Source organism: Ctenopharyngodon idella, chromosome 3, assembly GCF_019924925.1.
Source record: "Ctenopharyngodon idella isolate HZGC_01 chromosome 3, HZGC01, whole genome shotgun sequence".
NCBI lineage: Eukaryota > Metazoa > Chordata > Actinopteri > Cypriniformes > Xenocyprididae > Ctenopharyngodon > Ctenopharyngodon idella.
Window position 1 is genome coordinate 32819805 of NC_067222.1, and position 14460 is coordinate 32834264.

At 36.8% G+C, this 14460-nt stretch overlaps 1 protein-coding gene across 2 annotated transcripts in view; it reads left to right on the top strand.

The window, feature by feature from the left end:
* csnk1da (casein kinase 1, delta a) overlaps positions 1–14460 on the top strand; it is a 33894-nt gene continuing 19434 nt past the window's right edge. Inside the window, exon 1 of one of the 2 annotated variants that reach the window (XM_051888481.1) lies at positions 1–516. In XM_051888481.1, coding sequence (XP_051744441.1) covers positions 441–516 — 76 coding nt within the window. In that variant the 5' untranslated portion in view covers positions 1–440. The remainder of the gene's footprint in view (positions 517–14460) is intronic. The other variant, XM_051888480.1, reaches the window with a different exon arrangement.

A 14460-nucleotide genomic window follows, 5' to 3' on the forward strand; every position in this document is an offset into this window, starting at 1 on the left:
GACGTCGCTGCAGTCGGCTGGATTATTCATCTGATGGAGCTTCTGTTGTAGAAGATACACAGAGCAGTAAATGGTAGATCCAGGGCCAGCAGGGCAGGAAGGGAGGCGTTCTCTAAATCCGACTTCATCCTTTTTTAAACAGACTATTTTCAGGGTAAAAGTTACTAGAGCAGAAAGTTCACACTTTACTCTTTTTAATAAGCCTAATATTTTGATAGTTACCGATTCGGAATGTTAGAAAACGATTGGTGAAAATTGGATAGCTACTGTGAAGGGAATTAGCAAGCTAGCAGGGGGAATCTGGCTGGGAGAGACAGAAGAATAGACGGATAACAAAGAGCGGATTTTCGTTTCTTTTATCAAACACTCCGAACATATATCATTTAAATTATTCCCGTTAAAGCTAGCTTCATCGCTAGCTTTGTAATTAGCCATTTACCATGGAATTGAGAGTAGGAAACCGATACAGACTGGGAAGGAAAATCGGCTCTGGATCCTTTGGTGACATTTATTTGGGTAAGTAATTGTTTATTTCATTTTTCATTTATTGAGATAGTCGGTATTATATGTCAGTTTAATAAAGGTACACATCATATTTTGTTTTGAAACGTCAAATAGATTCCCAGTGTCCCCCCAGTCAGCTGCTCCTGAAGGTCCTATTCATTATAGCTTGAAAGCCAGAAAACCCCCACTGACCACTGCTATTTTGATGGGTAGTCAGCTAGTTTAACACGTCAGTTAACTGGAGATTAGTTTAAATAGACATTAGGTTCGTAATTGTATGTAAATACATATTGTTATGAATATTACGTGACACCATCAAGCTTTTCTTGAGTGATAATACAGAATCAGGCAGTTCAACCTAGACAGTTATGCTTTATGGACCACATATTGTTAGATATTATATTGTCAAGAACATGGTGTGCTCGGGGTACCTACTATAAAACAAACATTGAAGAGACTGTACGTCTCAGATCATATATATAGATATATATATACATTATAGCCATTTGTAAATACACGATTATGCATTTTGGTTGCTGACCTGTCAAGTACATTTTTAATGTCGTTATTTTCATAATTTGTTTGGAAGTTGTGTTGGAGGAGTCTCGCTTTTAAAATTTGTAGTGAAGTGTCCCAGCATATCCTGTCAAAGACAGTCTGATGGCGAGTTTAACCTCTGTTTTGTGTCTTAAACATCTAATATTATCAAGATTGATGTGTCCCTCCCTTGTAATGACTTTGCTACACTCTAGAATATACAGTATGTTTGTTATCTCACTGGTTTGTCAGGAGTAACAATGAAATGTCTGACAGAGAAGAGGAAGTGAAGTACTTTCTCACAAGTAAACAACGTTTGTATTGCATATGATCAGATCTTTGCAACCTCTGAGTTGTTTCTACATGTTGGTAGAGGTCTTTAATTAGAAGAACGTTTATAAAAGGTCTGTTATGCTCAGCTTGGACTAGCTGGCAAGTTCCCTTCGCGTGCAAGTTTCAACTTAACTTGTGAAAGGCGCTGGTGATGTAATATTTGCTTTCGTCAATGGTTCTGGGGGCCTAAGGTTGCAAAGTATTGTTATAGATAGCTGCCTTTAATGCACCTTTTCTTGTAAGTTTTTATGTCACCACATTGAAGATAATGAAGGCTGCCAGTTATGTATGGTTCTTTGTGTTTTTGGGTTCCTTTTGAAGCATCCTGTGCAGGCCTTTATCATTTGACTTGTGATGCGAAGTTTAATAAACTACTCTCGTTGCAATATGGGATGCATATGGTTCCTTGTGGTTTGATGAGCTTTGTGCTCTTGCTTAACTCCTTTCGTTTTTGTTTCACAGTTGGAGTTGTGTGCAGTGATCTCATTGCTGGCCAGAGTTTTGTGTTTATGATACGTTTTTCTGCAGTACTTTGGTGGAGGAATACTCTACGCCTCCTCTCTGTACTTCTTTCCAGAAGTACGGCTTAAAAAACAACTGTTAGTTCCAAAGCAAGATCCTAAGCTGCCCAGTATGTTCTTGTGAAATTACCCAACACTTTTTTTTGCAGAAGTCTATTGAGGTTTGCAAACAAAGTAGGAAAAAGTAGATCAGCTGGCTGTTTACATACAAACTGGGCTCTTTGTTTCTGTTTGCTGCAGGATGGTACGATCAGAGCGGTTGTCACGCCTAGACTGTGCACTCCAGAGTTATGTTACACATCTTAAACATGTCCAATCCGAATGTGTGAATTACAAATGCCTAAATGTTGTTATGCAACAGTGGTGATTCAGCTGGTGTACTGGAAACAGCCACGTCCATGTACTCGCTAAGGGGCTTATGTAAAGACTCCCAATATCCCCACACCTGGGGAGGCAGAGCCTGATGAACTCCAGCTGGGGCTGAAGGAGGCCAGACTGACCCGATCAACAACACATGCTCTCTCTACCAAGCCTCTTAAAAAAGTACAGCACTGGCCTGCCTACGTGAACCAGTGCTCACAGTGCTCTCATGAAAACATGGTGCTGTCTTGTGGCTTGTTAAATCATGCAGCCAAGAGTGTTTTTAGTGGCATGTGCATGGTTTCCATTATCTCCAGTAACTAACCTATAGATTCCCATACTCAAAATACTGGTTATTGGATGATGTTTTAGATATGTTTATTTGTCAGTACAATCAATATTGGATATTTAATTCTCAAAATAGGATTTTTAGGGGAAATTAAGTTTGGGGTCAAAGTTTTTCTTATTAATTAAAGAAATGAATGTTAAGTTCAGGGTTAATACAGGCAAAGTGGGACACTTAATGCCCCAATATACTTCAAGCTAAATTGAAGAACAAAATGATGTGACGTCATTTTAAACAAAATCAGGCCAACACAGAGTTTGTTAGGAGTTCGTTTTGGGAGTTCGAAAAAGCTCGCCAAAGCGAGCTTTCTGGAAAATTTTGCCGGGGCTGATAAACATCTTTGTACTACCATTGGTCCATGGCGATTGCGTAATAGGTGGGTGTTTGTGGAGGCTCTGCCTTTTTTCACATGGAAATCTTTTCTGCTTCATTTCTCCTGTTCAATCCGTGGAGGATTGACGTCCGCACATTGGAGAGCTGCTTTATAGTAGAAAATGAAGTTGTACTTCTGATGAAACGATACACTGACACTGTTTTTCACGTTAATTACGGTAAAGCTGCTTGATTTTAAGCAATCTGTTGTATAAAGTGCTATATAAATAAATGTGACGTAACTTTACTAGAGTGCCGAAGTGCAGAGTAGTGTTAATTTCATTGACGAATAATTTGTCAACGACTTTTTTTCACGGACGAAAACGAGACGATGACTAAATAAAAATGTTTTGAATGACTAAAACTATGACTAAAATCTACTCTAATTTTCGTCAACAAATAAAAACGAGATGAAAATGATGGAGAGGGACGATTTGGGAAGATATCCAGTCAGGACTTCTGTCCTGTGTGGAAGATGCGCACAAGAGGCGCTGTTGCGTGCTCTACAGGCTCGTCCAGCAGCACTTCAGACTGCTTCGCAATTAATGAATAGCGCACATTTATGCCAAGCAATTGCTTATGAGCTAATGTTGATGAATTGACAATGTTTATACGGTAATATGTTTTAGAAGGTTGTAAGAACACATATTTTATTATCCCTCAACTTAAATGAGCAGCCTGCAACTACAGTACAGACTGCAGACATTTCAGAACAAGAGTCACATGTATTTCGGGATGGTTTATGTTTTTTTTTTTCCCCTGGTCATTATTGTTATTTTGTTTACACAATAAACTGTATTTAACTTAATTAAATTTCTGTTTAATTCATAGTAAACAACTGTATCTTCTGTCACAGGAAGGAAAGACCAAGAACATTATTTGACACATTATTCAATATATTTTAGAAGTATAAGGGTTATTATAGTTAACTAAACCTAAAACCATAAAGAAATCTTAATTACTTGAAACGCTAAACATTAACTGAAATAAAAAATAAATATATTAAAAAAATGTAAACTTATTTTATTTCATCTAGTTTCTAAGTTTTAGCTTAACCTGATGTACTAAAATAACTAAAACAGAAATAAAAAAAACTATGTAGACATTTTAAAGCAAAAACTGAATTGAAATGACAAGTCCTGAATTGAGCTCTCTTTCGTGTCTTTTTGCACTTGAACGGTCAAAAACCGTCTGCTTTGGCAAGTAAAGTACAGTTGGTTGTCTTAAGTGAACATAAACAGTTTGGAGAATATCTGTGACAGACATCTGTGTATTGTTAGAGAAATGCTTACTTGATGCATTACAATTTAACTAAATTAGATTTTAGTCGACCAAATCTACTGTAGATTTAGTCGACTAAAACTAAAACAATTTCTGATGACTAAAATATGACAAACTAAATGCCATTTTATTCAAAAGACAATGACCAAAACTAAATCAAAATTTGCTGTCAAAATTAACACTGGTGTAGAGCTTGTGCAAACAAACATATCCATGTTGCTATGATGATCCGATGCTTTTCTTATACTTTATTAGAAAAATGCTTTGTCATTGAGTGGAAAGCGCGCAGTAGCAAAGAACTTCGCAGTAAGTATATCGGGGCCTTAAAGCTTAATTGTTATTATTAAAAATTAAGTTCATGTAAGTAGTATCTAATGACACTACTATTCACAGGTTTGGGGTCTTTTTGAAAGAAATTAATACTTATATATATATATATATATATATATATATATATATATATATATAAAAAAAAAAAAAGATGCATTAAATTGATTGAAAGTGGCAGTAATAACATTTAAGATGTTACAAAATAAATGCTCTTCTTTTAATCTTATAAAATAATCCTGAAAAAAAAACAAAAACAAAAAAACATTTTCCGTATTCAAAATATTTAGCGGCACAACTGTTTTCAGCATTGTTAATAAGAAATGCTTGAGAGCAGCAAATCATCATATTATAATGATTTCTGAAGGATCATGTGACACTGAAGATGCTGAAAATTCAGATTTGCATCATAGGAATAAATTACATTTTAATATATATTCAAATAGAAAAGTTGTTAAATTAAAAAATCTTACCGACCCCAAACTTTTGAATAATAATGTAAATATGGATTACCTTTGCTGCCATCTAATGTCTTATTATGCCCAAATTTACTTGCTGTTATTAGTTTTATTTTTTTCTATTTACGCAGACAAAATGTTTACAAATTTAATATCAGCCATTTAGCAGTTATCAAAAAAAAATGTACTTATCTGGATCGGTCCGAATTTAAGTTTTCAACCCTATAGAACACTTTCCCACATGCTGTTTGATAGATCATATCGTTTAACACTCAGTATTGTCATAAATCTCTTACTACTTAGACCCTCTTTTTGTGTCGCTGAACCGGTATTAGACCCACACAGTTTTAGCATGCTGTTCTCTCATTTACCGAGATGCTTATTTAGCAGATCTCTCGCTAATGAATTGAATCTCAACACCGCTACACAAGTATCCATCTGTCTCCGCGCTGCACAAACCAACAAGCTTGCGGTCGCGCAAAATAAATGTGAGCGTATGCACATGAATGAGATGAGTGCAACCAATTTGTCCTCCAGACAGGCGAACCTTCAATCCCTCTGGAGTGCCCTGGGCCTGGTGTGCGGGATGGGGGTTGAGAAACATGCCAGCTGCCTGCAGTGGGGGGGATGGCTGAATGTTATTGATCTCCAAGATTACATCATGGAAGGCTTCCCCTGGAAATTATTGCACTTTTATCTTAAAGGACAAAAGGAACAGAGAGTGAAGGAACCAGATATGCAAGCAGATGAAAAGGGAAGGCTCAAGAGCTAAACCATGATTGATATGTGCTGACTTGAAAATTTCCATGGGCGTTGAAGTCACTTGTGTCATTTGCTGTTGAACCAAGTGTACGTAGACATCTGTGTTAAGGATGGGCTCATGTAGTGTTTGCTGATGTATTGAGTGGATGTGTCTGAACATATCCTCTGTGCTTATCAGTATAGGGGAGGAAGAGCATTCTCTGCTCCAAATGTGCCCAGGCAAATCAAATTCCACTATACATATCTTTGCAGTCTTTGATATTCACCAGTAGTGGTGGTATGGCATTCATGGAGGCATAAAATGCATAAAGATCAAGGGGAGATATTTGACCAAGAAATGCACACTGTAAAGCATACCATTCATCTTAGTCTTGACTGTGTCAAATAAAACAAGCACGTTTTTAGAGATTATGGACTTGGTTAATGTGTTGGTTATAGAGGAATCTTAAATTGATCCTTGTTTGTTTGCATGGGCCGTTGGCTGTCTCAGAGCATGGACTTTGCTTGTTGTGATAAGTCTGATGTGTCCAGGCTTAGCTCAGGTTCATTATAGTAGTAATATGCCTCTAATGTATCTGATGTGTAGCTGTTTCTCTTTCCCTGTGAATGCACTCGTAATGTGAGGCTAAAAAAGGCAGGGTGATCGGAGCTGTGCAGCCTGGTCTCGCTGGTGTGTGACGGGAAAATCTTGCCATCCCCAACAATGGACTGGGTTCAATTTAGATGGAAATGGGGCTGGTGTGAGTAGCCTTGCACACTGACAAACAGCTGTAAATCCTGGCGTGAACCTTTTAAAATATCCCAATCTCAGGCCGCACAGGGATTTGCTCAGATTTTAAGCCGTTTTGCTGAACTTTTGAGGTTACATGTAGAATAGTGGAAGTGTATCTCTTTTGGATACTAGAGATGCCTTCATTTATTTGTGGTGTGGTGAAATATCCATGGGTGATATCTTGATTTGTTGTTGTTAAAATAGGCATGAGATGAATATTCTGATATATTTTCTGAATGCATGTTATTGATCTTATTGTGAACAATTCATCCATAATTTTTTTTTTGTGTATTTTTGACCTCATTTATCATCAAAATGTAATGACTGAATTAGTGTTGTCACGTTACCAAAATTCCAGTAGTCGGTACCAGTAAAAAATTTACGGTTCTCGGTACCACAGAAAAATCTGTTGGAAGTATTTTACTATTTTATTTAACTAGCCTATTTTTAAAAACATTAAATATGATGGTAATCATACATATAAATATTTGGTGTGTGTATGTTTGTGTGTGTGTATGTGTATATATATATATATATATATATATATATATATATATATATATATATATATATATATATATATATATATATATATATATATATATAATATTATATATATATATATACCTCAATGAAATAAATTTTGAAATATAAAAAATTAAATGCTTAAACATCCATTTTGAAACAGACGTGCGTGTTTATTTTAGCTATTCCTTCAGTGAAACAACACACTACAGCCTGTAAAACTATGAAATAAATATCAGTAAATAATGGTAACCTAAATAATAAGAAAGTGAAGTATTATTCTAAAAAACATTTGTTTTTTATTTCCACACAAAGATGCGTCATACAGCCGCTCTGCACTTTGAGAGGGATGTGGGACACGAGCAGGAAAGAGACCATTTCTCTTTAATAATATCTTTGTTATCTCCTGATGTTACAAGGAACTGACACTTGTTGTAAAAAGTCTGAAGAGCGAGTTTTATCTTCAGACATTCAGGCTATATTTGATTTAGCGCTGCCAGGGAAAGCGAAAGTAAAAATCACCAGCGTGTGTGAAACGCGCTATATACAAATAAACTTGACGTGCTTTATCAAGTCTAAAAACAAGCACGAACTGTTTTAAATAGAAATTGACGTGCAAGCAAAAAGGATTCTGTCCTACAGTGTTTTTTCTACTTCACCACAGTAAAGAATGTGAATATAATAGGCCTAATTAAAAGCGAACCAAAGGAAGAAACGTTTATAATCCCCTGCGCGAGTGAAGATTTGGGTAAAGAAACAGAGATTTCATGTACAGTGGCATAACTAATGGAATATTGTTAAATTCTCTGCTTATCGGGTGACCAGATCGTGATTTGCAAAACAGAATACAAAGCCGACAAAGCTTAAATGTATGACTTACCTCTCTCATTCGGCATGAACCAAAATGTTTCCATGGCTGCGATGTCACATTTAATTGCTAACCTATTAGCCTATTTCTTCTGTAAACAAAGCTTTGTGCTTCACTTGTGTCGTATTCACGTAAAATACTGGCACAGCCCTATCAGTGGGTACCGAATATACCCGGATACTCCCAGTACTACAGAAACGCTGGTATCATCACATTTACAAAATTTCAGTACCGACTTGGTACCGAAGTACCGGTACTTTTGACAACACTAGACTCAATCTTAAGGGAGTAGCACACGAGAAGCGTCTTTAAAATGCGCTCACCAGCAGCGCCACTTACAGCGCCACTTACGACCGATACGACTTGGGACGCTGTTCAAAATCATACTATTCTGATGTGCTCTGTCTAGCTGTTCTTGAATGTAAGGATACTTGTGAACAACCCCTTTACAAGTGTGTTTTCGCATACAGATCCACGCTATTGTTTTGCAAATTTGAAACGTAGTGTTGTCAGAAGTACCGGTCACGATACCAAGTCGGTACTGAAATTTTAAAAATGACGCCTTGAGGTGTTTACAAATCCGCTCAACAGCACTCAAAGCATCACATTTTTAAAATTTCAGTACTGACTTGGTATCACGGTCGGTACTTTTGTCAACACTATTGGAACGTTACTGTATTTGATAAGGTGTATTTGTAGTTTTCTGGCTGAGTTGTTCCTTCATGCCTTTTGTTGACCCACTATATATATTTGATCATCTGTAATGTGTAGCTTAAGCTGATTGTGTGGGGCGGCTCATTTTTTTTTCCAGCAGCTTTTTTCTTTTTTTTCTCTTTCCATTTTCATTTTTTTTTTTCTTCATGAACAGTGTTGAAGAGCACTGTATACTATTGACAGTTATTGATTGTTATACCACTTTTTCACACAGCTATACCCACAGGGTGGGTTTAAGGTTTCAGGGACTGTGGGAAAATCACTACAGTTGTGATTGAAGGGTCACGATCAGTTGTATTGTTTCGGCCTGTCTGAGCAGTTTGCCTGTTTAGCTTTTTCCACAAGCCATGGCAGGTGATAGCTTTGTAGAATTTATCCTGTGAAGCTGGTACTACTTGTGCCTTTTAGAGTGGCTTTTCAAAGTGGAAATAGATCATGGTAATTCAGGAAGAGCAGTGGCTGGAAATATATACATGGCATATGTACAGTTGAGTTTCAACAGGAGAGTACCGGATCCAGCTCCACTGCGGCATGGTCCTGGTATAGCACTTGTTTAACATGTAAAAATAAATTGCTTGCACATCCAAAATTAAAACTGTACTTAATAAATTAGTTCTAGAGAAACGTCCTGCCACAGGCACTGACAGGATCTGATGTGTGCAGTGTTTGCATTACTTAGGTTGTAGTATCTGCCTTTTCTCTTGTTTCTTCTTGTACCTTGCGTTATGCTTGCTGTAAGTTAATTTCTTAGTATTTGTATTTGTAATTGTATTAAGGGTTTGCTGCTGTGATATTGCAATTGTTCCTATATTGTTAAATATCTTTGCAGAAAATATGTATTGAATATAACAAACTTATCTTAATCCTATACATCCTATATACTCAGAAATAATTTAAAATAAGAAAAATGCTAAATATTTCTTAGCCACAAAGTAATAGCAATAAATAACACCAGTAATAGGCTATTATTAACAGCAAATGCTTTGTAAAAACAGAAAATAACAGCACCTTTTAGCCTGTCACCATCAAACAAACATGAAATAACAAACATGAAATATCAAACATACAGGAGTAGTTCTTTACAGGTTTTTGCATTCCATTGCGCTATTTTTATGTTTGAGTGTTGCTCTCGCGTCTTTTGCAGCATCTCACCCATGAAACGGTATTCTAAAAATGCGGCGGTCAAGTTTAAAAAAATTTCAACTTGCGTTTAATAACTTTGCTCTTTTCCCATTCCACTACCCGCGTCTCATTTTTTTTCAACGCAATAACGCATTTTTGAGTAAACAGCCGCTCAAGACTAGTGATGTGTTCAACGTTCATAGAGTGTCACATAAGAACGGTTAATCAGGCGCGCCATCATGTGATCGGATCATTTTCTTCTCTTAATGGTTATCATTGCTGTATTGTCAACGTCTAATTGTAACGTTTGCTAACATTTTTATTCAAAATCGCGATTTCTCGATTTAAAAATAATAAAATCGAGGCAAAACATTAAATTCGAATTAATCGAAAAAATCGTAAAAATCCCCAGCCCTATGTTCCTATCATTCTGATAAATGTTACTCTGCCATGATAAATGTGTATATACTAGGTTATACACCAATCAGGCATAACATTATGACCACTGACAGGTGAAGTAAATAACACTGATTATCTCTTCATGATGGCTAGAGTTGTCAAAAGTACCATCTTCGGTACCAGTCGATACTGAAGTTTCAAAAATGTGACGCTTTGAGCGCTGTCGAGCGATTTGTAAACACCTTTGATTGGCCATTGTGTTGACGCACTCATCGGATATGTCTGTGATTGGCTTCAATGGTCAATGCATGGGAGCGTTTGAAAGCACACGGATGTTTTTGAATTTGAAAGCAGGAGGTTTTAAAAGCAGGCGTCTATCAGTGGACTGGTCCATGATAGACGCCTGCATTCAAATGCTCCAATGTGTATCTGTGTAAGCCCTCTGGGAAGAGCGTCATTGATTGGATGAGCGCGTCAAAACAATGGCCAATCAGAGGTGTTTATGAATCCGCTCAACAGTGCTCAAAGCGTCACATTTTTTAAATTTCATTTAAAATTTTTTAAGTTTTACATCACGGGGATGGCCGGGTGCGTGTGCGTCCGCTTTTCCACGTGGCACCAGGATGCACTATGGGAAAAAGGCAAGCCGGCGGAGGCAGTGTGATGCTTTGGTCAATGTTCTGCTGGGAAACCTTGGGTCCTGCCATCCACGTGGATGTTACTTTGACACATACCACCTACCTAAGCATTGTTGCAGACCATGTACACCCTTTCATGGAAACGGTATTCCCTGGTGGCTGTGTCCTCTTTCAGCAGGATAATGCACCCTGCCACAAAGCAAAAATGGTTCAGGAATGGTTTGAGGAGCACAGCAACGAGTTTGAGGTGTTGATTGGCCTCAAAATTCCCCAGATCTCAATCCAATCGAGCATGTGTGGGATGTGCTGAACAAACAAGTCCGATCCATGGAGGACTTAAAGGATCTGCTGCTAACATCTTGGTGCAGCAAAAGGGGGACCAACACAATATTAGGAAGGTGGTCATGGTGTTATGCCTAATCGGTGTATGATTTATGTAATCATTATGTATTTCCTTGTGAGCTGTATGATTCATGCCACAAGTCCTACTAAAAATCTTCATAGAGCATTACATGTCATAGTCACTCTGTCTATTGTGGAGGAGCATTTAATAGCGTGACTAGTCATCTAACAAATTGACGTAACACTCACTACCACTATTGGTTCAACGGATCACAAAACTCACGGTTCGGGTCGTATTACGGTTTTTGAGTCACGGATCGGATCATTTTTCGGATCAGCAAGAAAAAAATATTTTGGGGGTGGGGGTAACATTGCTTTCCATTTAATACTTAAAGCCCAATTTAAGTACGCTGATACCACATCAAAAACTACTAGCCTAACTAATAAAGTTCAAACATTATTAAAGGCAAATGAACAGTCATTAAAAAATAAGAACAAATACACAAATTACAAGCATAGATAGGTACAATGTAGCCTAACAAAGTTACAAATAAAGTGAGGTCTAACTGTATACATCCTTCTCTTGTTCTTTCTTTTGAGACCTAACCGACTATTTATGAGAACACTTGCCGAGACTGGTATTTTGAACGAATTTTGTGTGTATGTGTCCATCTAAGTGCAAGGAGGCACGAAAGAGGAATCAATTTGGAGTTTGCACGCTATCTGAAATGCGCCTCTCTGTGTGCGCACCTGGTGTGTGTGTGTGTGCGCGCGGCCGTGCGCAGAGATAAAAGCGCACGAGACGGGTAATGAATTACATTCTCTTTTGCCTCTTCTAGCGCTGGAATAGTTTAAAATCTATTGAATGTGTAGACTAGCAAAACAACAAATGTTTAAATTATAAACTTTTAGTCTATGGTAGTTAAACTTGAAATTAATCCGCAAATCACATGCGTGCCAAACTGTGGGTCCTGGTCCGTACGAATCATGAATCAACAACGATCTGTTTAACCCCTAACTACCACCCTTTTGATAAATTAAACATTTTATGTCTTCTCAATTTATGTCCACCATAGTGGCTGTATGGCTATTCTGTTATCTGGCTTCTTTCTTTTCACCTAAAAAACAAAAACAAAAAAAACACAACACTGGAAAGTGTGTGTATAATATATATATATATATATTACTTTCAAATCAAAAGAATCATCCGAAGTTTGATTCATCATCTTTATAGAAAGTTTAAGTATAGGGCTGAAAGATTTTGAAAGTTGTGGGGTTTTTTTTTCCCCCTTCCTGACAAAAAAAAAATTGCAATTTGTAAAAGTATTTAACAAAATAGGCCTAATAATTTTTAACATTACAACTGTATAATTAGTAGGGCTAGGTTTCGATACAGATGTCCCGATTTTGATTCATAATCTCAATTCGATTCATTTCCCGATTATTTTTATTAGTTTTTTTTTATCTCAATTCAATTCAGTGAATGCAATGATTCAATTGTCACTAGCCCCATCACAAAATAATTATAATAAATGAATAAAATAGTTATTGTTTGATGTTTTTGACCCATATATCCCTGTATTATAATAAATAAGGTTATGACACAAATTTAGATACCAGTGAAATTTAACAATTCTTGATTCCAATTTCGATACCACAGCTAAAACTACTATCTTAACTAATATAAATTAGTGAAGAGCAGGGAGAGATTTCTCAAGAGCAGGAATATTAGGCTGCTGTCACTTTTAAGAGCTGCACAGATCCATTATAATGATACACATGCGTTGTCTTTCTCTACTGTTTACGTTCCCTAAAGCCATTGTTGGGGATTAACAGTTAAGGACCTGAGACCAGATGTGATGAATGAAGAGATCCGGAGTCAGAAGTGCGATCAATTGAAGAGAATTTTACTGAAGAATAGTTTGCAGTTTCATCAGCAGAAGCCAGTTTCAAGTCTCACAAGGCGTTTGTAGGCCGCTTTGTATACATTCACATTTCCACAGCAATTACACTCTAACAGAGTCTACTATGTCATTACTTAGGTTAAATGATTCTGATTGGCTAAGAAAAATAGACAAATTTAGTAATCTTCCACACATGGACAGATAGTCAGAAGCATATCTCCATCCATCACGATGCTGATGCTTGGACCCTGGATTTAGGCACTGGATGCCCTTCTAGATCATGACAAGGCGTCTGCAGGTCTCCAGCAAAATGCCAGTTGTCCACTAGCACCCATAAAGGACCTGCACAAAACACTTAGCGCACATACAAAGATACACATGATTCACAGCTTCTTCAAGGTTGAAGTTGGCCGGAGCTTTAACTGTAAACAGGAGAATATCTCAAAACATACTGATAAGTTGTACTTTTCTCTCAGTGAGAGGTACAGACAATATTCATCATTAGTGTTTGAAGATGAAAAGGAAAATAAACGCTTTAACATAAGTTGAAGAAGTCATTCAAATAATTAATATTTAGAAAGATAAATGTTGATTAATAACTTGATAAAACATTCAAAGGATATATATTGAAGCGGCATTAGATTCCAGAATCCAACCCTTCACCATAACTATAACCCATAAAAAAAAGTTTGTGTGAATTTGTCAGTTTAAACTCAAGGAGAAGTGAAAGAGAATTTCATTTGCACATTATAGAAGGCATGCAAATTTCTGTGCGCACACAAAACACAGTTCTCTTTCTCGTCTTATTGTGCTTGAATGCTTACATTGGCAAGACTTGAATATGAGTGCAAATGATAAACTTTCGTGACCATGCAGCACTGGCCCGATCGGGACAGTGACAGTTCCTTCAACTGTCTTTCACGCTGAAAGGCGCTTCTGCATCCATCATATTTAGCATTGAATGAATGACAAGGTTCCCACTGTCGTAAATAAGTGGATGACATCTAGTGGAGAAGACTAGTAATAAGATTGACGTCAGTGTTTGCGTAAATAAATACGGAAAAAAGATTGACTTGTGGCTTTTTGAGATCAATCGAAAAATCTTTTTTTTTTTTTTTTTTTTTTTTTTTTTTGGGCCCAACCCTAATAATTAGTTATTGTATATGAATTACTCTGAGACTGAAAGTACTTAGCATGAGCTGCGTGAGTGTGTAAATGAACACAGCGCCATGCTTCATTCATTCATATTTATTCATTCGCAACCTTTGCAAGTTGATAACCACACTAAGCCATATCAGGATTTAAATTTAATTTTGAATAACCATTCAGCCTGATATATTTATTAAACATAGTATAATTTATATCAATCAATTTA